Genomic DNA, 25,429 nt, shown 5'->3' on the forward strand with positions numbered 1-25,429 from the left:
CTGTCTTCCCGTCCTCTCTCGATTTCTCTGTCCTATCCAACAAGACAACAATAACAACAATGATAAACAAGGGCAACAGAAAGGAAAAAAATGGCCTCCAGGAGCAGTGGCTTCCTAGTGTAGGCACAGAGCCCCTGCAATAACCTTGGAGGCAAAACAAAACAAAACAAAACAAAACAAAACAAAACAAAACAAAACACAATGGGCCAGGAGGCAGCTCAGCAGTATTGTGCATGTGCAAGGCCTTGGCTTCATTTCTAGGGACCAGGTGGTGGTGCACCTGGTAGAACACACATGTTATTGTGTGCAAAGATCTGGGTTCAAACCCCTGGTCCCCACCTGCAGAGGGTAGCTTCACAGTCAATGAAGCAGTGCTGCAGGTGTCTCCTTCTCTCTCTTTTTTTTTCTTATTCTTTATCTCCCTGTTACCTCTCAATTTCTCTTTGTCTCTATCAAAAAAATAAATAAAAGGAAGAGAGAAAGAAAAAGAGGGAGGGAGGAAGAAAGGTACATAAACCACCATTTACTCCTTCTCACCAACTAACTGGAGATTCATGTGTTCAAGGAGTAAGCCGTATAAGAAGATCTGTTAATCTTTTATCATTCTTTTAACTGCTGTAAAATAATTAGACTTGCTTTTTTAATAACTAGCAGCCTTAGAATTCATGTTGCAGGATCACCTTACAGGGACTTGTATTCTTCTGGATTTGCTTCTCAGATCCTGTTTTGCACCATTTTGATTCTGAATTTCAGTTTGTGTAATAGCATAACTTCTTGGTTTTGTCAAAGAATATGGGTTGAGTCTATTCGTGGGGCTAATTTTGCCTTAGACAGCAATGATGATTTGTGTGATAATGATCAGAGACCAACCACCAAGAGCTGAATTATTTACATGTTTCTACTCTTGCCTCCCATTGCACTTGGACCCATAGCTTCCTTGAATTTTAAGTTCAAAGATTCTTAGAGATCTCCAGATCTGGAGGGAAGCTTGCTGGATGGGCTGTCCGAATTCTACATTTCTCCCCGAGTTAGGGCAGATTATATTCTATCATTGCATCAGCCAGCCTGCTCCTTGGCCCTTCCTTGCTTTTTTACTAAAGCTTCACATGCTTTCTGTTTGTTCCTTCTCGAAGCTCCAAAGAGGCTGCTGAGGTCTCAGGGTGAGGTGGCGTCTTGAGGGAGGGAGAGAACAGGCAGTTCTCATATTTGAGTGCGACCCAAACATCTGTGGACTTATGAGAGGCCAAATCCCTCCTGCACCGTGCTGAGACTTCAGCTCTGCTAAAGTTTATCTTTTATTTTTTGACAGAGAACAAATTTTTGTGTGTTTGGCTTGCCTTTCTTCTCTGCTTTTTGAGGTGAAGGAGAATTAAAAGCTTATTTTTCTGGGCAGCACCATTTGTGTTTTGGCTCAAATCTGAGTAGTAGAACTCTTCCCCCTGGGGTGGCACAAATGTATGTGAGACATGATGTGTCCTGGGTTTCTGGATCTGACCATTCCTGAGAGCTCTGCTCACAGGAGGGGCCAGGGTGGGTGTAAGTACTAGACATTTAATTTGGAGGAAGGCATTTAACCTTCTTCATCTGCAAGATGAGGGGATTGGACTAATCCTGGGCTTACTGAGTTTCACAGAGTCCTTGGTGATATTTCAAGAAACACTAATGGGTTTGGAAGGAGGCTGTGGGAAGACTCTTGTTCTCTGCTGCCACCCATCTTCCTCTGCCCGCCAAGTCTCAGAAACCAACCCCAGATCATTAAGTTTCAGTGAGACTTGGTGTCCAGAGGTTTCCTGATTCTCCCTCACTGGTGAACCCTCTGTCACTCCAGTCAGCTTGACCGTTGACACTTGCAGTCAACTCCTTGGGCACTCGTGATGTGGAAAGATGGCTGTCTCCATGGGCAGACTCAGAAGTATGCACGCCTGCAGATACTCTTACTCTACATCCAGATGAGGGGGACACTGGATTTGAAACTTGGAGTGAAGAGAGAGGTGCAGATGGGTTGATATAAAGAGTCCTGGGGTGAAAATGGGGTTGAAAACCAGACTGTAACCAATTATAGTGGTAGTCTGTGAGGATTAGTCAGAGGCAAAATCTAGTGAGAGGAAACAGAAAGAGAGCCAGGGGTACCAGACCAGTGCAGAGTGGATGTAAAACCTGAAGAGATGCCCAGAGGTCTGGGATTCAAACATAGTCTCCTCCCAGTGGACTAAACTACCTCTGTGAAGGGAGTTTGAAAGGCACTGGTACTGCTCAGGGCATTCCGACCTAAACTTTGTGCGTCACCGCTTTGTTTGAAGCTGTTGTGGACCAGCGCCCCATCGATTACTGCACGACTGGCCTCCATGACTGTGACATACCCCAGCGGGCCCAGTGTATCTACACACAAGGCTCCTCCTACATGTGTTCCTGTCTGCCCGGTTTCACTGGGGATGGCCGAGCCTGCCAAGGTATGCTCTTACTTTGATTATTCTCCATCTGTAGCCTGGAAAAGAAGGGGAAAAAGAAATCCCTTGGTGATACGTCAGTTGCCAACTCATCCCCATTTAAAAGTATTTTATGTGACTTGCTTATCTAAGCAATGATGACACACCTGCAGCCAAACTTTCCCAAGATAGGTTATTGTTTATGAAATACTGTGTCTTCATAATTGAACAAGTAAATTTCCTCTTGTTGCTGGGGTTTATTAATTGACTAAGGAACGAATAATCTGTTTTCAAACAGACATTTCTGAAACTCATTTAGGATAATATGGTTCTCTCTCTCTCAATTCTATACAACTCCCACCACCAGAATTCCATATACCCTCCCTCTAATGGAAGAGTCCTTAGTCTTTATCCCTCTGGGAGTATGGACCAAAGATTTTTTTTTAAAATACATTTTAAAATTTTTATTATCTTTATTTATTCGATAGAGACAGCCAGAAATCTAGAGGTAAGGGGGGGATAGAGAGAGAGGGAGACAGAGAGACACCTGCAGCACTGCTTCACCACTTGTGAAGCTTTCCCCCTGCGGGTGGGGACCAGGGACTTGAACCTGGGACCTTGTGCATTGTAATGTGTGCGCTCAACCAGGTGCACCACCACCCGGCCCCTAGACCTAAGATTTTATGGGGTACAGGAGGTGGGAGGTCTGGCTTCTGTAATTGCTTCTTCACTGGATGTGGACATTGACCAGTTGATCCATACTCCCAGCCTGTTTCTATTTTTCCCTAATGGAGCAAGGTTCTGGTGAGGTGAGGTTCCAGGACAAATTGGTGAGGTTGTCTGCCCAGGGGAGTCAGATTGGTGTCATGGTAGCATCTGCAACTTGGTGGCTGAAAAGCATTAAGATATAAAGCAGAAAAAATTGTTTAATAATCAGAAACCTAAAAGTAAGAAGTGAGCAGATGAGATTTGAGGTCTTTATGTTGGAAGAAGCTAGAAAGTCTATTTGAGGTATATTCTTTTTTAATATTTTATTTTATTTATTTATTCCCTTTTGTTGCCCTTGTTGTTTTATTGTTGTAGTTATTATTGTTGTTGTCGTCGTTGTTGGATAGGACAGAGAGAAATGGAGAGAGGGAAGGGAAGACAGAGAGGAGGAGAGAAAGACAGGCACCTGCAGACCTGCTTCACCGCCTGTGAAGCGACTCCCCTGCAGGTGGGGAGCCGGGGTTCGAACCGGGATCCTTATGCCGGTCCTTGTGCTTTGCGCCACCTGCACTTAACCCGCTGCGCTACAGCCCGACTCCCTTGAGGTATATTCTGAGGGTCCCAAGACTTTACTAATTTTTGCCTGAGCCCCACAGATAGCATACGGGTAGATAATGGTTCACTTTATAATGTAAAATGAATCTTTTCTTTTTCCCTCTTATAAGCTTGAATTTTCAAGAAAACATTGCTGTCAGAGTGATACACATCAGTAAATGCACTGGGTAGAAATTGGGGAGTCTGTTTTGATTATTAATGTTTCTTGCATTCTGAGTCTCTATTTCCAGATTAGAAATAGAGTTACATAGAATTGAATAAGTGGTTGAAATAGCTGTGGAAACTAAGAATTTCCGAAGGAATCTCAGTACTCCTGGTCTGTCTTGCAGACGTGGATGAATGTCAGTCTAACCAATGTCACCATGATGCCATCTGCTACAATACTCCAGGCTCTTTCATGTGCCAGTGCAAACCTGGTTATCAGGGAGACGGCTTCCGCTGCATACCTGGAGGTAAGGTGTCAGGGATGTTTGGAGCTCCCATATTTATAAGTACTGAATGTGTGCTGCTAGGAAAGGAGGTGGGAAAGTGGAAGACGCCTTGGAGAGCTCTTACTAAGGACATACTAAGCTCTTATGAAGAATCATACTAAGGGCAGTTCATACTCAGTAGGAGAAGAACAAACACAGGATGACCTCACTTTTTTTTTTTTTAATTAATATTTATTTATTTTCTCTTGTTGCTCTTACTGTTTTTCATTGTTGTTGTAGGTATTATTGTTGTTATTGATGTCGCTGTTGTTAGATAGGACAGAGAAATGGAGAGAGAAGGGGAATACAGAGGGGGGAGAGAAAGATAGACACCTACAGACCTGCCTCACTGCCTGTGAAGTGACTGCCCTGCAGGTGGGGAGCCGAGAGCTCGAACCGGGATCCTTATGCCGGTCCTTGTGCTTTGTGCCACGTGTGCTTAACCCACTGCGCTACCGCCTGACTCCTTCTATGTAGGGTATGAAGACACAAAACCAGGGTACAGATAAAGTCAAATGAAAAAAAACCCTTAGACTCTGATTGTGAAACTGAGGTACCCAAAGAAGGGAGGAAGGAACCTGGAAGGGATCAAGGGGCCCCTCCCTGGTAAACCTTGGTGAAGGGATATTTTTACATTAGTGATGATTATGGGGTGCTAACATGTTTTGAAGGGGTGTGAAATTACATTTCCGTACCATGTATAGCCTTGCAAACCAATGCTACTGTTAGTGCTTTGAATCACTGTTTTGAAGAAATGTTGACTTCATGGTGGTTGTCACAGGAGTTCTACATCTTCACAGGGGAACAGTATCACCATATTTCACCCTGGACTAGAATGAACCAGCCATGTTACTTATTTTGAGCTGCCATTGCTATTGTTGGCCAAACATACCATTCTAAAGGCCTCCGTAAGAGACGAGTGGAAATTACCATTTTGTCCCATTTTAAAGCCGTGTGTGATTGGTGCAGCATCTATCCTCTCTACTAGTCTGGGAATGACAGGAGAAATCAGGGTAGATATATACATTTTATTTTTATGTCTCAGTATCCAGTGGAGTATGTGACTCATGATCACAGCTATTTATAGTGAACGTACCAGTTTCCACTGGTACCCAGTCGTATACAAAAGTATTTATTTATCTACACTCTCAATGGTGCTGGGTGTGGCCAGTTTTTAATTATAGTTGCCCACCCAAAAGGAGAAAAACAGCAAATTAAAGATTAAGTTTTGAAGCATAATACTACCTCTCGCTGGTCTAAATCATTTACTTCTACTCAGAACAATGGTCAACAGACTAGGAGCTGCAGGCTAAAAGCTATCCCACCACTCATTTTTCAAAATTCCCTGTTGTTGGCGCACAGCCATTTTTCACTAGCTGACAGTTTAGAGTCTATAGTTTATAATCTTTTTTTTTTAATTTTTAAAAAATATTTATTTCTTTATTCCCTTTTGTTGCCCTTGTTTTTTATTGTTATAGTTATTATTATTGTTGTTGATGTCACTGTTGTTGGATAGGGCAGAGAGAAATGGAGATAGGAGGGGAAGACAGAGAAGGGAAAAGAAAGACAGACATCTGCAGACCAACTTCACCGCCTTTGAAGTGACAACACCTGCAGTTGGGGAATTGGGGATTCGAACCAGGATCCCTAGGCCGGTCCTTGTGTTTTACGCCACCTGTGCTTAACCTGCTGCACTACAGCCTGACTCCCTATAGTTTATAATCTATGACAGCTTTCATACAAAGACAGTTCAGTTGTGGTGGCAGAGATTGTAAAATCTACAAACCTGAAAATATTTAGTATCCAGTTTCTGATAAAGAAAAGTTTGCTAACCCCCAGCCTACGTGAATCCAGGCTTGACTCCAGGGTTGGAGAAACAGGTTACAAAAGGAGCAGTTTATAATAATGCGAGTCAAGACATCCTAGCAGCTATTAGAAATGATTAACATTCATTATTTCTAATTAATATCTTGCTTCACATCTCCAGTTCAAAGAGAAGCTGTACTTTATTTTTTGGTTGTTGTTTTTAAGTTGGCTCCTTGACCTTTCTTGAGGGTTCTGTTGACTAAGCAAATAAACTCAGACCTCTAGTCTGGGATATGAAGTTGGAATGAACATCAAACCAATAAAAGCTGTTTGCCAGAGTTGTTTATGTATGAATCCTGCTTCCTTAAGAAATTCAACATCATAGTTACCCTTGAGACAACATGAGCATTATAAATATGTAAAGATGTTCATTAAATATTGTTTGTAACAAAAAACCTAAGTGATTATAATAAGAGGAAAACATGAATTCCTTTTGATATAACTCAGTAAAATGATATACAACAGTAAAGAGAATTAATGGATAAATTTAAAAAATAAGGTAATAGAAAGTTATGCAAGTGTATGTAAATCTTGATATCATTTATGTAAAATATAATGCTATATGAAGATTATTATTTTCTTTCTTTCTTCTGTCCTTCCTCCCTTCCTCCCTTCCTTCCTTCCTTCCATCCAAGAGCATTGCTCAGCTCTACTTTATAGTGGTGAAGGGTGTTGAACCTGGGACTTCAGAGCCTCAGGCATGAAAATCTTCTCTATGGCCATTACGCCATCTTCTCCACCTTCCTGCATGTGTAAGAAAACTATTCATATGGGGGCTAGGTGGTGGCGCACCTGGTTAAGTGCACACATTACAGTGTATAAGGATGCAGGTTCAAGCTTCTGGTCCCCACCTGCAGGGGAAAAGCTTTATGGGTGGTGAAGCAATACTGTTGGTGTCTCTTTGTCTCTCCCCATCCCCCCCTACCTTCAATTTCTCTCTGTCTCTATACAATAATATATATGAAAGAAAGAAAGCTATCATATGCATGCATAGGAGTCAGCAACAAAACTTAGATTAAAGCTGACCTGTTTTGTTAGAAAGTGGGAATTGGACTAAGGGACACTACAAAAGGATTACATATGTATTCCTAATGTATTTTTCTCTTTCACTGGAAACTTGAACACCATTTTTTCCTAGACTTTGCCTATCTAAATTATTGGAATTTTAAAGAGAAAAAGTTTCAAAATATTTTATTTATTTTAATAAGAGAGATACAGAAATACAGAGACAGAAAGAGAGGTAAAGAGAGAGGGAGAGAGCAGAGCACTGCTCAGCTCTGGTTTATAGTCGAGCTAAGATTGAACCTGGGACCTCAGAGGCTCAGGCATGAAAGTCTTTTGCATAAGCATTATGCTTTCTCCTCAGCTCCAACAGAGAGAAAGTTAATACATATAGTGGTACTGGATTCCTGTTGTCAAACCTACTAAGCTGTTTTTATAAGGGAGAACTAGTTAGGTTAAAAACTAAACTAACTTTGAGGATAAGAGAGTTAAATTCATGGCTACTGCAGTACCAGCAAGCAAAACAGAAAAATTACTATCTACAACCCATGTGTGTATGATGAAATCATTTCAGAGGATTGCTATTATTATAATTGGAATGCAATGAAAGAGAAAACAATAATCAGGAAAATATCAAGTATGTAGAATAAATGTTGTAGGAATAAGTCCTCCTCTCCTCTCCTCTCCTCTCCTCTTCTTTCTTTTACCAGAGCACTGCTCAGCTCTGGCTTGTGGTGGAGTAGGGGATTGAACCTGGGACTTTTGAGTCTCAGGCAAGAGAGCCACTTTGCATAACCATTGTGCTATCTACCCCTGCCCAGAACAAGTGTTTCATTAAACAATACTTGTATATATGCTGCATATATGCTTGGGTGAGTCTAAGTGTGTTGTATGTATTGATTTGCTGTGTGAAACGTATTTTTTAAAAGTTTTTATTTATAAAATGGAAACACTGACAAGACCATAGGATAAGAGGGGTACAATTCCACACAGTTCCTGCCACCGGAACTCCATAGCTCATTCCCTCCCCTGATAGGTTTCCTATTCTTTAACCCTCTGTGAGCATGGACCAGGGACATTATGGGGTGCAGAAGGTAGAAGGTCTGGCTTCGGTAATTGCTTCCCCCACTGGACATGGGTTTTGGCAGGTCGATCCATACTCCCAGCCTGCCTCTATCTTTCCCTGGTGGGGCTGGGATCTGGGGACGTGGGGCTCCAGGACACATGGTGGGGTGTTTGCCCTGGGAAGTCCATTTGGCATTATGGTAGCATCTGGAACCTGGTGGCTGAAAAAGAGTTAAGATAGAAAGCAGAACAAATTGTTGACTAATAATGAACCTAAAGGTAAGAATATTGTGGGTGGAGATTTGGGGTCTCCATTTTGGAAAAAGCTAGTAGGTCTATTTTAGGTATATTCCAAGGGGCCCATGACCAAACTAGTTTTTGCCTGCGCTTGACATCTAATATGCAGGTGACCTAAGCTGTTTTCTGGGAGGGATGGTGTCATGGTTGGAAAAAGGACCAGGAAGCTGGATCAGGGAAGAAAGTAGCTCCCAAATATGGGAAAAGTATATAAATTTTCTTAACTGTAAACCCCATGGATTTGATCTGGGGCCCATGTTCAGCACAGGGACCTGTGTATCCTCTGCATCCTTGTAGGTCTGAGCTTGCATTCCGTGGTCAGGGCTAGGAACATTCCAGGCTGTGCCAATTTCAGGATCCATCACCTTCGGGTGATAGGCAGAGTATGCTATCCGACCTCCCTTCGGAAAATGGAACATTCTTTACCATTGTTGACTCACTTTGAGGACCAGGTCCAATACGGGCCCACAGAGGGGTCCATTATGTTATTCCTGCTGGAGATGACCAGTGAAAGTGGTAAGAGGGATCTATTAGAGGTCTAGGCCCATCATGTCTGTGTGGGAATTCCAGGACTTTCTGACAGGGGCCCCAGGTGATGGGGCGGCCTGGTAGTGACTAAAGAGTCATCATTAAAGTATGCCAGTCTCTTGCCCATACTCAGCTTTTGTAGTCCTTACTTTGTCTCACAAATTTAGCTTTGGTGTGGTTGAGGGACGTGCAATAGGAGGTAGGTGAGGCAAACTACTGTGCACTTTTGCTTTAAGGTATATGTTTTCCCCCATGAAATGTATTTCTATGGGTCATGGTCAAACAGTTTAAAGGCTCCATGCTTGTTATATATTATCATTTCACAATGTATCCCCAGAACCAGCAGTTTAATATAGCTAACATTTGTTATTGCAGAGTTTCTGTGGGTCAAGAATTCAGGAGTGGCTTTGTTGGGCTGTCTTGGTTCAAGGTCATCAATGAGATTATTGTCATATTAGCCAGCGCTATGGTTTTCTCTGAGATTCTTTTGGTGCTAAAGAGCCCATATGACTTTGGCAGGCATTAGTTCTTTACTATAAAAGTCTTTCCACAGGAGCCGCTTAAGTGCCTTCAGAACCTGGCAGCTGGCTTGTCTCAAAGCAGGTGATGAGAAAGATAAAGTTCAAGACAAAAACCATTGTCATTTGTTTTAATATTTATTTATTTATTTTCCCTTTTTTTTTATTGCCCTTGTTGTTTAACATTGTTGTGGTTATTGATGTTGATGTTGTTGGATAGGATAGAGAGAAATGGAGAGAAGAGGGGAAGACAGAGAGGGGGAGAGAAAGACAGACACCTGCAGACCTGCTTCGCCACCTGTGAAGCGACTCCCCTGCAGGTGGGGAACTGGGGGCTTGAACCGGGATCCTTCCGCTGGTCCTTGTGCTTTGTGCCCCATGTGCTTAACCCGCTGCGCCACCTCCCGACTCCCAACCATTGTCATTTGTAACCTAATAATGGGAGTATCAATACTGTCACCTCTGCCAATGTTATTATTCTTGGGCTAATAAAGAGGTAAAAATAATACCTAAAATAATAATAATTGAGGGGCCGGGTGGTGGTGTACCTAGTTGAATGTACATGTTACAGTGTGCAAGGACCCGGGTTTGAGCCCCTGGTCCCCCACCTGCAAGGGGGAAGCTTTGTAAGTGGTGAAGCAAGGCTGCAGATGTCTCTACCTCTCTCCCTTCCTATTACTCCCTTCCCTCATAATTTCTGGCTATCTCTATCCAATAAATAAATAAAGATAAAAAAATAAAAAATACTAATAGTTGAAAAGAATGCCTACATGTGATTGTATTAGAGTAGCAAAGTGGGTGCCTTCTTGGATACCAGCTACCACAGCCACCAATCTTGCTTGGACAATGTCTAAGAGAATGTAACTGGCTAGATTTTTGGAACATACTAGAGTTTACTAGAGGATCAAAGAGAACGTAAAAAGTCCCGAGCCAAAGCCAAAACAAACCCTTGGATTCCGACTGTAGAACTGAGAGAGAATGCCAGAGAGACTGGAGGAAGGGGGGATCAAAGGGTAGAGAGTTCCAGTGGACTTTGGTAGAGTGATAATAGGACTTTGATGCTGATACCATCTATATGCAGAGGTGTGAAAGTACTCTTGGAACATAAGAGTTATGAGCCAACATTACTTCAAAAACAAACAAAAAAATCCACTCAGTTCAAAAAGAAAGTCCTGGGATAGAGAAATAAAAGCTGGTCCTTCAGATGACCCCACCATTGTGTCTTGGAGCCCCACTTCCCCAGAGCCCTGCCCCTCTAGGGAAAGAGAGAGAGATAGGCTGGGAGTATGGATCCACCTGCCAACACCCATGTTCAGCAGGAAAGCAATTACAGAAGCCAGACCTTCCACCTTCTGCATCCCATAATGATCCTGGATCTGTACTTTATCCCAGAGGGTTAAAGAATAGGAAAGCTATCAGGGGAGGGGATGGGATATGGAGTTCTGGTGGTGGGAATTGTTTGGAGTTGTAACCCTCTTATCCTGTGGTTTTGTCAGTGTTTCCTTTTTATAAATAAAAATTAAAAAAAAAAAAAGTTGGTCCTTGAAAGCAAACATTAAGTCTTCAGATTTTTGCCATTATGCTTGGTACCCATCACATTGGCATTCAACACCTAGTTCCATACTACACACGTCTAAGAGAAAGATAATTAAAGTGCTTAGAAAGCGGGGTTCCAAGGAAGACACTTGAGGTATAATATGCCTGACAGGAGAGAAAAATGAAGACCAATTTAATGTTCACTTTTTGTTTATTGTGTGGTTGATTGCATTAGAGTTTGTATCAACACGATGTTAGAAAATGAATTTCCCAGTTAGAGCTGGAAGGGAACTTAGAAATTGTATATTTCAGGGCCAGGCACTGATGCACACAGTTGAGCACACATTACCATGTACAAGGACCCAGGTTCAAGTCCCCAGTCCCCACCTGCAGGGAGTGGGGGAAGTTTAGTAACCAGTGAAGCAGGTTTGCACCTCTCTCTCTCTCTCTCTCTTTCCCTTTCCCCTTTTTACCTTACCCCACTCAATTCTTCTCTGCCATACCATATTTAAAAAATAGGAAAAGAGAGAAATAACCCTGGTAGCAACAACAGAAAGGAAATTAAGAAAGAAAGATAGAAAGATGTTATATAATTCAGTTTCTTTTATTTTATAAAGAATGCAAGACCTGAGTAATTTCATAATTTAAAAATGAGATTTCTTTAATTCTTTATATACAAAAAAATTATATAGCAATTTCTCTCAAAACTGAACAAAACCCCTTGAATTAAAACATAGGCAGACAGTGGTCCAGGAGGTGATGCAGTAGATAAAGCATTGTACTCTCAAGTATGAAGTCCTGAGTTCAATCCCAGCAGCACATGTGTCAGAGTGATATCTGATTCTTTCTCTCTCCTCCTGTCTTTAATAAAAATATAAAATCTTTTAAAATATATGTGTGTATAAATTATATATATGTATGTATGTATATATACATATATACATACATATATATATGCAGACAGATAGGTAGCTAGGACAAAGAAGTTTATCTATGGAAGAACCCAAGGCTTTTGAGATGCACAATTTCACCTGATCTGGAGTTTACCAATTGTGCATTAGTGTTACAGGTGCAAACATGCAGTTCAACTTTTTCCCTCTACCTCCATGTTACCTGCAAAATGACAGCCAGGTCCAGTGACTTAATAAAACTCATATTCGAATCTTTCAGCAAATCACTAGGTGGTAGTACTCTCTTACATCAGAAACTATTAAAGTTTGTGTCCTCATTCTTTGTAATCTTAGGAGCCATAGAAGATTATGACCTGACACATTAATTTCCCAAAAGATGGGATTCCAGTTTTCACATTCCCTGTTTTTTCACATTCATTTTTAAATTGAAAAAAAAAATTTAATTATCCTTATTTATTTATTGAATAGAAACAGCCAGAAATTAAGAGGAAGAGTGAGATATAGAGGGAGACAGAGAAACACCTGAAACATTGTTTCACTACTTGTGAAACTTTCCCCCTGAAGGTGGGGACTGAAGGCTTGAACCCAGGTCCTTGCTCATTATAACATGCCTGCTCAATCAGGTGCATCATGACCTGGCCCCTCACATTCCCTTCATTATTAGTTAACACTGATGCTCATCTGTTAATGTCCAGTAGTTGGCAAAATGAGTGTATATCTATCTTAATGTTAGTTATTATTATTATTTAAAAGTTCAAGTACTTACAAAGAAACACTTCCTCTCATCTATTTGGTTGGTCACTGGTACATTTCACTAAATAAATAAATAAATAAATAAATAAGTCACAATATTTTTAAACCCTGGACCAAAGAGAAGAGAAAGTGCTGTGCAGTAAGAAAAGCCATATGATTTGAGCTTCCATCTGAAAATTCAAAACGATGAAAATTCACATAAAAGACAAACAATAGGAAAGTATGGAGGTTAAGCCCAATACAAGTGCACAGTAAGAAAAAACAAATATTCACCTATATATGGGATCTAAAATAGAAAAAAAAACAATAATAACTAAGCTCATGGACATAGTGAACAAATTGGGGGTTCAGGCAGTGACACACCCTTCATTCATTCAGCCTCCTCTTAGGCCACTGAACTCAGCCACACAGATATGTGTGTTACAGACTCAGTCATGCACTTGACCAAGGAGGAAACGGTGGTCTGCATAGTAGCCTGTCTGGACCACTTCCTTTCCTTTCAAGATTTATTTTATTTGTTTTATACAATGAAGGGAAGAGAGATGTCGGAAAGGCATTCTGGCATGCATAGTACCAGGGATTGAACTTGGGACCTCACATTTGCAAATGCAGTGTTCTACCCTCAGAGCCATCTCCCAGGTCACCAGACCGTTTTTCCCATACCACCTTACTCTTAGATGAGGTCCTGTGAGCTTCCAGATCTCTCCCATTTAGCTCTGATGCCAACTGCTTACAAGGCACTGGGGTCCTGGCAGATTTCAGTAAATGCTTGTAACACAAATACATAAATGGTTCAAGGGTCCATGGGTCTCCTGACCTGAGAAATTTGATAAATGTAGTGATTGAAAAGTCTTCACTTGTAAAGTGAAGATGGGAGGTGCTCCTGGAGACTGGTATAAACTCAGGCAGGTTTTAAAAACTTATTTATTTATTAGAGAGAGAACCAGAACAAGAGTATCACTCTGTGAAATACTGGGCATCGAACTCAGGCTTTCATACATGATTGTCCAATGCTTTACCACATGCGCTGCCTCCCCACTACTGGTGCAAGTTAAAGTGAAGGTTTTTGTTTCATACAGTAAGAGGATGAGATGTCACACAGACTACAGACGGTGTTTTCTTGAGAGTCTCTATGCATAACCAGCATGCTATCTCCCCAGCCCTGCCCCATTTTAATTGCTAGCTCATTTCCCCTCTGCTGACATCCTTTCTCTCCAGTGCTACCAGTATTGGGAGTACATGTTGAGAAGTGACCTGCAGAGAATTCACAATAACATCATCATCCATGCCTTCCTTATTATTACTGGTGTTAGTGATGTTCTTTGTAAACCCCTAACAACAGAAGGATAGTGATCATATCAGACTGACATTGCACATTCTGCATTTACTTGCACATTCTCATTCTTAGAAATTTGACAGTCTTGGATTAACGTGTCTGTTCAGCAGCTGATATGCTGAGGCCCTGAGCCAGGAAGTTTAAACCCAACAGATACCTGGTATCACCCCACATGTTCAGTCTGAGAGGGTGTGTGTGTGTGTGTGTGTGTGTGTGTGTGTGTGTGTGTGTGTGTGTGTGTAAATGCCACTGGGAGCAGCCAACCTCTACTGGGGGTGAGTAGGGGCAGACAATGCAAGTGGATTCTGAACAAACAGCCCCCCAAACTAGATCTGGCCACCCCATCAAGTACCTAAGTGGCTATAATACTTACTTATTTACTTACTTGAATTAACATGGAGAAAGCATTTTTATCAATCCTGGGAATAGGATGCAAATTAAAAGCTTAAAAATGTGTTTCCTCGTTACTTCCTTCACCTTTGTTCCTTTTTCTTCTTTCCCATTGTCTTTGTCTCCAACCTCAAGGACAGTCATCCCAGACTTCCTGCTGTTCCCTGGAGAAGTGGCAGGTCTAGGATGCTTCCTACTTCTGAGCAAATCCAAGCCACTAAATGAAAACTCTTCCTGAGTTATCATTTTTATTAACTAGAAAAAAGGGGGGGCAGGAAATGTGTTTGTACACCCCATCCCCACCCCATTGACCAGGCTTCAGTGGAAAACTCTCCACAGGGGACTCCCACCACCTGCTGACCATCCCAGGAAATCCAAATGATACCCCAGCATTTTATAAACATTTCCTGATTCACAGGGGATGTTTTCCCTCTATGTTTAAATTTCATGATACAGCACTTGAAAGCTTCACTGTAACTTCTAGATCACTGGAGATTCTGTATGTTGGCCAAACACTCCATCACCACAAAACTCTATTGTCCACAGAAAATGGTTCTTAACTGTTTGGTTGACACAGAACCCCTGCACCTGTTTTTCAATCAATAGAGCAGCCCCATATGTAGACACTGATAGAAGGAAAATGAGTCTGTGGACAACAGGTAATTTCAGTGAGTGTGTTAAGCTAACATACATCTGTCACTATTGTCATAGCATGTTCACTGTGCACGGACTACCCTCAGCACTGGGCTTATGGGTACAGAGAGGCATGGGGCTGTGCTAAAAATCCAGAGACTCCCCTCAGGGTTCTACTTTGAACCGAACCACTTCCTAGTGGCCTAAGGGAGCCCCTCATCAAGTCTGATCTTCAGTTTCTCATTTGGTGTTAAAAACTTAGTTGCCTATTGCACAGAAATACAGTGAGAATTAAAATGAAACACAGGTACATGAGTGGAGACAGCTTATAGGAGTCCTGTAAAATGTTAAGGAGGTAAGTAAAACAAGTTCTACAGTCAGGAAGGAACAGAATCCCACATTTTTCTTCTCAGGTGACTTATTTGTACTTAAGAAATGTTTTTTTTTTTTGTGTATATATATATATATATATATATATATATATACACACACACACACATATATATATATATATATAGAGAGAGAGAGAGGGAGCAGACTAACTGTCGGGGTTATTTGTATTCTTGGCTTTCCTGTATCAAATACACTGCTCCCTCTCTCTCTCTCTCTCTCTCTCTCTCTCTCTCTCTCGCCTTCCAGGGTTGTTGCTGGGGCTTGGTGCCTGCACCAAGAATCTACTGCTTCCTGGAGGCTATTTTTCCCCTTTTGTTGCCCTTGTTGTTTATCGTTGTTGTTGTTATTGCTGTTGTTGTTGTTGGATAGGACAGAGAAATCGAGAGAGGAGGGGAGAAAGTGACCCCTCCCCGCAAGTGGGGAGCCGGGGGGCTCGAACCAGGATCCTTATGCCGGTCCTTGTGCTTTGCACCATGTGCACATAACCTGTTGCACTACCGGCTGACCAACTTATAATTTTTATTATTAGTGATTAAATAGTAGTCTACAAAGTTATAAAATTTCGGGGGTTAAGTTTCACAACCATGTGTTTGTTTGTATGTAGGTGAGTTACTTCACCCACCACCGATCTCCTATGCTCCAGCCCCATGATAACCACCTTTGTTCTCTAATATCACAAAGTTTTAAAAGAGACAGTTTGCGGGAGTCGGGTGGTAGCGCAGCGGATTAAGCACATGTGGCGCAAAGCGGAAGGACCAGAGTGAGGATCCTGGTTTGAGCCCCCGGCTCCCCACCTGCAGGGAGTGTCTTCACAGGTAGTGAAGCAGGTCTGCAGGTGTCTTATCTTTCTCTCCCCCTCTCTGTCTTCCCCTCTTCTCTCCACTTCTCTCTATCCTATTCAATACCAACAATTAAAAAAAAAAAAACAAGGGCAACAACAGGGAAAATAAATAAATTAAAAAAACAAGAGACAGTTTGATTACTTTTTTTTTTCTTTTTGCAAGTTTGTTTGCTTTATCTAACTATATTCCATTTATGAGCAAAATCATTTACCTCTTTTTACTCATTTCACTTAACATAATCACTCCATTTCCATCCATTTCGTCCCAAATGATTCATTCGTCTTGTTTAATTGTAGAGTAATATTCCCTTGAATAAATCCCGTAACTTCTTCATCCAGTCATCTGCCATCAGGCATTTTGGTTGCTTGTATGTTTGGCTACTCAAGTCTGTTTTGTTTTGTTTCATTTTGCTTTGTCCTAGCTTCTGGGACAGAAGAAAGGTCACACTCAGTTTTCCCTTAACAGGCTCAACAAGCACTTTTCTGGTGTGCTGACTCTTTATAACCAAGAGAGCTCTCATGTTCAGCAGCCTAGAGTGAGGATTTGCAACATAGACAAAGGAAACTTGAATCATTTGCTCGCAGCACTTAAAATTCCATCTGAGCACATTGTCTGGTCATATTCCACTGACTTCTCAGATTCATATTTTGAGGCTTATTGCTGTCATTGCCACTGTTCTGGAGCTGAGGTAGTGTGCAACCTACCCACGGTTGTTGGCGTGACAGAGAACACTCCAGAAGCAGTGTAACTGAGAATCAAAAACACTTTGCAAACCCAAAACCAGAATGTCTATCATCAGACGTTCTGTTGTTGCGTAGTTTTATTCCTTAAGCATTTATGTAGCATATAACACATATTATTACATTAGCTCACATGTTTATATAAAATCTCCCCTTCACGGAGCCCAGTGATGCCCCAGAGCAAGAGTTGGCAGCTACCCATCGACCAGCTATGGCTTCTTATTGTTTTCTCCTCTTTTAAAATTTATACTCTTGGGAACCAATTCAGTTTTATTATTATTACTATCATTATTATTATTTTAATATTTATTGATTCCCTTTTTGTTGCCCTTGTTGTTTTTTATTGTTGTAGTTATTGTTGTTATTATTGATATCGTTGTTGTTGTTGGATAGGACAGAGAAATGGAGAGAGGAGGGGAAGACAGAGATGGAGAGAGAAAGATAGACACCTGCAGGCCTGCTTCACTGCTTGTGAAGCGACTCTCCTGCAGGTGGGGAGCCAGGGGCTCGAACTGGGGTCCTTCTGCCAGTCCTTGCGCTTTGCACCACATGCGCTTAACCTGCTGTGCTACCGCCCAACTCTCCATTATTACTTTTAAAGATTTTATTTATTTATTTATTTATGAGAAAGATAGGAGGAGAACAAAACAGGCATTACTCTAGCATACGTGCTACCAGGCATCAAACTCGGGACCTCATGCTTGAGAGTCCAAAGCTTCACGGCGCCACTGCCCAGACCACCCAATTCAATTTTTTAAATTAATTAATTAATTAACTAATTTATTTATTTTTGGCATCACTGGGGCCACACACACATATATGATTTCATCACTTCTGGCTGACTTTTTCAGATAGGGAGAGAGACAAACAAAGGAGGAGATACCACAACACTAAAGCTTCTACCAGTGCTGTGGGATTCTCTTATGCTGTGCTAGGGGCTCGAACCTGGGCCATGAACACAGCATGCAGGCCACCCCACCAGATGAACTATCTTACTGTCCCTGGCTAGCGGCCTTTTTTTTTCTTTCATTATTTAATAAAGTTCTCTTGGGTCATCCATTCATTCCTTTATCATGCTTGATTCTTTATTCTACCTCCACAGAATTGAGAAGCTGTGACAGAGGCTAGATAACTCATAAAACCCCAAGTATTTCTTTTCTGCTCATTAACAGTAAGACTCTATGCAGTCTTGTTAGATCGGCATGACCACAGTCTTCCAGCAAATGTCAAAATAATAAAATGGAAAGCACTCTGTGAGCCCCTCAGAGAGGATCTCTTCTGGGTGGCTATCTCCTGGGATCCTCTGCCAAAACACTTGGAGCACTGTAACTGTGTGTTTTACTTGCTCCCTTCTGGCTGCCTGAGCTCCTGGAACACAGATCCTGTGGGTTGTGCTGTGTGCATCCCTGCTCCCAGCCCAGTGTGTGCCTCTGGGGTTAATGTTAAGAAGATACTGTCACTTAATGGCCCCTCAGAGCATAGAGTCTGCTTCGGAGGCGGACAAGGAGCAGCCCCTCAGAGTCTTAGCACCAGTGAGACAAGAACATCAGGAGATGAGCCTGGCAGCTCATGGAACAGCTTTGGGCCCGAATCTAGAAGACTCAGGAAGACCCACCCCCCTGGAGGAAATATATAAACCCTGAAGGGGCCAGGTAATGGTATATTCAGCAGAGTGTTCACTTGAACATGCATGAAGACCTGGGTTCAAGACTCCAGTCCCTATCTGCACAGGGGGAAGCTTTATGAGTGGTGAAGCAATGGGGCAGGTATTTTTTCTCTTCCCCTTTCTGTCTCAACTTCTCTCTTACTCTATCAAATGAAAGAAAGGAAGGGAGGAAGGAAAGGAAGAAAGGTAGGAACACAAAGGGGGTGGGAGAGAGAGAGAGAGAGAGGGGTTCCCTCAGAAATGGTGGCTTCATCATGCAGGCACCCAGCCCCAGCAGTAGCACTGGTAGCAATTATCTTGAAAAATCTTGAAGTTTTGTTTGGCATCTGGGCTTTTGCACCTACACAATTCTACTACTTCTGGCAGACTGTATTTTTTACCTTTTGATTCTAGTTGGGGGTGGTGGAGAGAAACACCACAACACTGCTCCACCATTCATGAAGCTTCTTCTGGTGCTGTGCATGATGCTTTCATGTGGTGCTGGAGGCTTGACTCCGGGTCATGATAAACTAGGTTCTACCACCTGAGCTATCTCCAACACCCTAACCCCTCAATTGCTCTTTGAAGGGTTAAATTGCAGATGGAGTGGGATAGGGCTCATACAGTAGACAGCATATAGAGAGGCCTGAAGAGAAAGACCTGGACTTGGTTCAGTTTGACTCAAGAGCCTCTCTCAGCAGCCAAGTTGTTCCTGTGGTTGTCTGGACCTGGTTCCATGTGGTAGAGACTGTAGGCATCTTGGGAATGAGAGCCAGGCCCTCAGGTAGGCTAGGCATAGGGTGGGTAAGGCAGCTACAGCTCCGCCATGTTTGGGAGTGCTTTCTCCTGCTTCCAAGACGAAGAGACATATTACCCTGCTTTGTTATTGGCTTTTCTCAGTAAAGGGGCCATATTTTGTGCCAAACACTAGGATGTCATTAGGGGACTAGGCGGTAGCATAGTGGGTTAAGCGCACATGGCACAAAGCGTAAGGACCCCAGTTCAACCCCTTGGCTCCCCACCTGCAGAGGGGTTGCTTCACAAGCAATGAAGCAGGTCTGTAGGTGTCTATCTTTCTCTCTCTCTCTCTCTCAATTTCTCCCCCATCTCTCTCAATTTCTCTCTGTCCTATCCAACAACAACAACAGCAGTGACAACAATAACAATAAATATAACAACAAGGGCAACAAAAATGGGAAAAGATGGCCTCTATGAACAGTGGATTCGTAGTGTAGGCACCAAGCCCCAACGATAATGCTGGAGGCAAAAAAAAAAAAAAGTAGCCCATACAAGTTACTAAGTGTATCCTGTCATCTCTGGTCCCTAAATTCCTTGACCCAGAGTCAATGTAGACAACCACAAAGCTTGGGATGATCCACCTTAGAGAGTGCTAAGATGTCTTAGAACATATTTAAACCACGTCCATCACCTGTTGAATAGATAAAAAAAATGTCGGCAGACTATAGAATATTTCTTAGCAATAAAAAGTGATGAAGTATTGATGCATCTGATAGTATGGGTAAACCTTGTAGACATTCTACTGACTGAAAGCAACCAAAAACAAAAGTGTATGAGGAGATAGCACAATGGTTCTGCAAAGAAGCTCTTGCATGCCTCAAGTTGTAAGGTCCCAGGTTCAGTCTCCAGTGTCACTATTAGCCAGAGCTTAGTGGTGCTCTGGTATCAAACACACAGAGACAGACAGAGAAGGTCAAGTATTGTATGAGTCTGATTATAAGTTCATATGAGGTAAATCCAAAAATGTAGCACAGATGGGAGGAGGGTATGGAGAACAACTACTTAGCAGGTATGAAGTTTCTTCTGAGCTGGAGAGAATGTATTGGCGCTACATGGTCTACACAGTATCTCAACAGAATTGTTCCTTTTAAAATGGCTTCTGTCACGTGCTGTCATTTTGGTCACCATTTTTTAAAACTGAGGGAAAGAAAGAAAGAAAGAAAGAAAGCAAGCCCAGGAGTGATAAAGGAAGTGTAAGATCATTGTAAGGCTGCTATTCTTAACTAATCTACAAGTAATAGTGCGTTGCATTTTTAAAGCTTCAGAAGTCAAGGCCCCATGAGGGCCAGGCTGAGGTCCCCACAGAGTGATGTGGCTGACTGGCTATCTTGTGCTTGTCCCCCTAACAGAGGTGGAGAAAACCCGGTGCCAGCTGGAGCGGGAGCACATCCTGGGGGCCGCCGGCACTGTCGATGCTCAGCGCCCCCTGCCCCCTGGACTCTTCGTCCCCGAGTGTGATAAACACGGCCACTATGCACCCACCCAGTGCCACGGCAGCACTGGCTACTGCTGGTGTGTGGACCGAGACGGCCGTGAGCTGGAGGGCACCCGGACCAGGCCTGGCATGAGGCCCCCCTGTAAGTTGGAAGCAGTACTTGAAGGGTGTGGATTTGGGGGCAGAGGGTGGGAGGATAGAGAACTGTCAATTTCTGTTGCCTGCTCTCAACCCCTTTTTCATCATCCCCTTTTTCCCTTTCTCCCTCTTTCCACTTTGTACCCCGCTTCTCTCCACCTCTCACTATCCCCCCTCCCTTTCCTTTCCTTTTCTGTACAATCCTGTGCCCAGTGGGACCTGCTTGATCCATGCTATAAGTGGTAGCAGACAAGGGGATGTGTCTGTGTACACACTCAGTAGGTGCACTGGGACCCGAAGGAAGGGCCCACACCAACCCAAACCCTTCCCTGGGTCTTTGCTTCCTTGGCCATGGGCACTGACCCCATCATTCCACAGTTGCCTCTTTCACTATCAAGGACCTGTAGGTACTGGAACCCAGAGTGCTCCAGGCATAAATGGCACCAAGGTTTCTATAAGCTGACTTGACACTAACCACGGTGGTGAAAGGCTCAGTTCCAGGCCTGTCCAAAGCTGGGCTGTGTGATTCTGGTGGTATACCTGGTTGAGTGCACACATAACAGGGTGTAAGGACCCAGGTTCAAGCCCCCAGCCCCCACCTGTAGGAGAGGAAGCTTCATAAGTGGTAAAGCAGTATTGCAGGTGTCTCTCTGTCTCCCCCATTCCTCTCAACTTCTCTCTGTCTTTATCCAAAACAAATAAAATATATTTACCAAAAAGAGAGAAAGAGTAGCATCTCCAACTTGGTAGCTGAAAGACAATAAGATATAAAGCAGGACAAAACAATGAAATTAAATAATGATAGAGCAGATGAGAATAGGGGTCTTAGGGTGGAGAAAAGCTAGGACGTCTATTTTAGGTTTGTTTCTAAGGACCCATGATTTTAGAAAGTTTTGTTTGAGCTTCAATTTTTGTTAACTAACGTGCAGGTGGACTAGAAATTTTATCTGGGAAGATGTAGTCAGTACGGAGAACAGGGTTAGAAAACTGGATTAGAACAGAAAGTAGCTCCCAAACTTGAGGAAAGTATCTAAATAGAATTAAACGTTTACCATATCAGTCTGACCCAGGGCCCATATATATTCACGTATAGCACAGGAACCTGTGTAACCTCCTAATCCCTGTCATTCTGCATTCATAGTCCATGATCACATTTTGGAACATTCTAGGCTACACTCATTTCAGGACCAGTACTATGATTCCATCCTGACTTCTGACTTACCTGGGGCAGATGACTTCACCAATGTGTCCCAGATCCTCACCTCTCCAGAGCCCTACCCCACTAGAGAAAGATAGAAACAGGTTAGAGGTATAGATCAACCTGCCAATAGCCATGTCCAGTGAAGAAGCAATTATAAAAGCCAGAACTCCCACCTTTTGCACCCCAGAAAATAATTTTGGTCCATACTTCCAGAGGGGCAGAAATGTTAGAGGAAGCTGTCTAGAGGACTTTGAACTCCAATTCCATCAAGACCATGGAGAGAGAAGGAAAAAAAAGGAAGGACATTTAGAAGTAGCAATAGGTGGAGGTGTAACTTAGGAAGAGAAAGCAGGACTGAGCTCACTTCAGTAGCACATATACTAAAACTGTAAAGAGAAAGCAGGGCCATAGAAAAATGGGCAAATATTCTTATGCTAATGTTTTGTCAATATTTCCCTTTTTTAAAGTTTATTTTATTTGTTCCCTTTTGTTGCCTTTGTTTTTTATTGTTGTGGTTATTATTGTTGTCAGATAGGACAGAGAGAAATGGAGAGAGGAGGGGAAGACAGAGAGGGGAAGAGAAAGACACCTACAGATCTGCTTCACCTGCAGGTGGGGAGCCAGGGGCTCGAACTGGGATCCTTACACCGGTCCTTGCGCTTTGTGCCACCTGTGCTTAACCCGCTGGGCTACCATCTGAGTCCCCAATGTTTCCTTTTTATAAATAAAAGAGAGAGGGAGAGAGAGAAAAAAAAAAGAAAAAAAGAAAATGGGCATATATATATAAATATAGATAGTTATAGAGACAATAATCAATTGTGACCTTGGGTATGGAATTACACCTGTCAACTCATTATTTTGTAAATCAGTATGAAGTTACTAATAGAAAATAAGAAAAGGAGAGAAAGGAGCAAGATAATCTCTAGGATGGTTTCTAGTTTCCAAAGTATGTTTCTATCACAAAGGAAGAAAGTGACCATTGTCACATTGTACTCAGATTGAATAATCAGTCCTCCAACCCCCATTCTCTCTCAGTTTAGCCGCTGATAATACATGAATTACCTGCTACGCCCCCCCCCCCAAGCTGTCACAAGGCTGCTGAGTTGAAAAGTAATCACTCAAATGCTTTGACCACTGAGCCAACTGAGTGTCAGATGTGGTGGTTGGTGTAGGAGAGACGCCACTGTGTCGTCAGTCACCAGTTCCTCAAAAACTAGGGAAGAGGTGCAGGTAGGGAGAAGAGGTCTGTTAAAGAGTGTATGGATGGGGGAGTTAGGCAGTAGCGCACATGGCGCAAAGCACAAGGATCGGCGTAAGGATCCCAGTTCAAGCCCCCAGCTCCCCACCTGCAGGGGAGTCGCTTCACAGGCGGTGAAGCAAGTCTGTAGGTGTCTTTCTCTCCCCCTCTCTGTCTTCCCCTCCTCTCCCCATTTCTGTCTGTCCTATCCAACAATGATGACATCAGTAACAACTATAATAACCATAACAACAATAAAAAACAACAAGGGCAACAAAAGAGAAAATGAATAATATAAACCAAAATTAAAAACATAAAAAAGAATGTATGGGTGGGAGCACAGCGGAAGGTGTTCCTGGCTAATGAGGAAAGGGTGGGAAATCCTTTTTTTTTCATATTTATAATAGTTTTATATGTTTTTGTAGTAACCTTGGTTTATAAGACTATCAGTGCTTTAGAGTTGCAATTTCTTCTTCAGAATACATTGCTAAATCTCATCTTTCACTCAAGCATCAATATCTCTCCACAAAATCTATTGGGAGTTTTCCAAGAATTTTCCCAAATTGAAGAAGAAAATAAACCCTGAGATCCTGGGAGATTTTATTTATTTTTATTTGTTAATTTATTTATCCAAACCTACACTCACCAGGGCACATGCCAACTGAAATATGACATATCAATAATAATAGTAATAGAATATTCAAAGCAGCTAGAGACAAAAAAGCAAAGTCATCTATAAGTAAATCCCTATAAGACTATCTGCTGACTTATCCTCAAAACTACAGGCTAAAAAGGACTGGCAGGGCATAAGGCGAAGACATTCGCTCAAAAATACTCTGTCCTGCTGTGTTATCAGTCAGGTTTGCAATAATGGTCAGATTTTCAAGTAAACAACAGCTAAAATGATTCACTAACACTAAATGAATAATACAAGAAATTCTAATGGAACTTAAAGTAAAAAGTACGGAATATTTTCATAACGAGTAAGTAAAGAAAGGTAGCAAGCAACCAAGGAATGTCAAATAAAGACAGTTTGGTCTCAGAATGCAGGACTGAGGTTATCAAGAGAAATGGCATGGAGGGGTCGGGCGGTAGTGCAGCGAATTAAGTACACATGGCGCTAAGCGCAGGACCGGCTTAAGGATCTCGGTTCGAGCCCCCGGCTCCCCACCTGTAGGGGAGTCGCTTCACAGGCTGTGAAGCAGGTCTGCAGGTGTCTGTCTTTCTCTCCCCCTCTCTGTCTTCCCCTCCTCTCTCCATTTCTCTCTGACCTATCCAACAACAATATCAATCACAAGAATAATAACCACAACAAGGGCAACGAAAGTGGAAAAAAATAGCCTCCAGGAGCAGTGGATTCATGGTGCAGACAATGAGCCCCAGCAGTAACCGTGGAGAAAGAGAGAGAGAGAGAGAAATGATATGGTGGAGAGGGGTGAATTTCAAGGATGAAAATAGATTATTTTGATGGTGACTGCTTTGAAATAGGAAGAGGGCCATGATCCAGGGAATATGGTGGCCTTTAGTTGAATTCTTTTTTTTTTTTAGGTTTTAGTTATAAAAAGTAAACACTGACAAAAAACATAGGATAAGAGGGGTACAATTCCCATCACCAGAACTCCATATCCCTCCCTTCCCTTGATAGGTTTCCTATTCTTTATCTCTCTGGGAGTTTGGACCCAGGATCATTATGGGATGCAGAAGGTGGACGATCTGGCTTCTATGATTGCTTCTCCGCTGAACATGGCCACAGGGAGCAACTCTGGGAGCATGGGGTTTAGGAGGCTGATGTGCTAGGCAACAGATGTAGTCTGAGAGGGAAGAAAGAAATGGTGGGGAGCCCATGTCTGAGAGGGGACAAGGGGTGGATTTCACACACCTCATCAAGGAGCCTAGGGGTGGGGGTCTTGAGGGTAGCAGGCAAAGGATTTGAGTTGGAAGAGTTT

The 25,429-nt window shown here is 42.5% G+C and overlaps 1 protein-coding gene across 1 annotated transcript in view; it reads left to right on the forward strand.

The window, feature by feature from the left end:
• Nucleotides 1–25,429, forward strand: part of NID1 (nidogen 1) — a 104,606-nt gene that overhangs the window by 60,393 nt on the left and 18,784 nt on the right. Inside the window, exons 11-13 of the mRNA XM_007522927.3 lie at nt 2,301–2,450; nt 4,079–4,201; nt 20,822–21,049. Coding sequence (XP_007522989.1) covers nt 2,301–2,450; nt 4,079–4,201; nt 20,822–21,049 — 501 coding nt within the window. The remainder of the gene's footprint in view (nt 1–2,300; nt 2,451–4,078; nt 4,202–20,821; nt 21,050–25,429) is intronic.

This window comes from Erinaceus europaeus, chromosome 6, assembly GCF_950295315.1.
Source record: "Erinaceus europaeus chromosome 6, mEriEur2.1, whole genome shotgun sequence".
Taxonomy (NCBI): Eukaryota; Metazoa; Chordata; class Mammalia; order Eulipotyphla; family Erinaceidae; genus Erinaceus; species Erinaceus europaeus.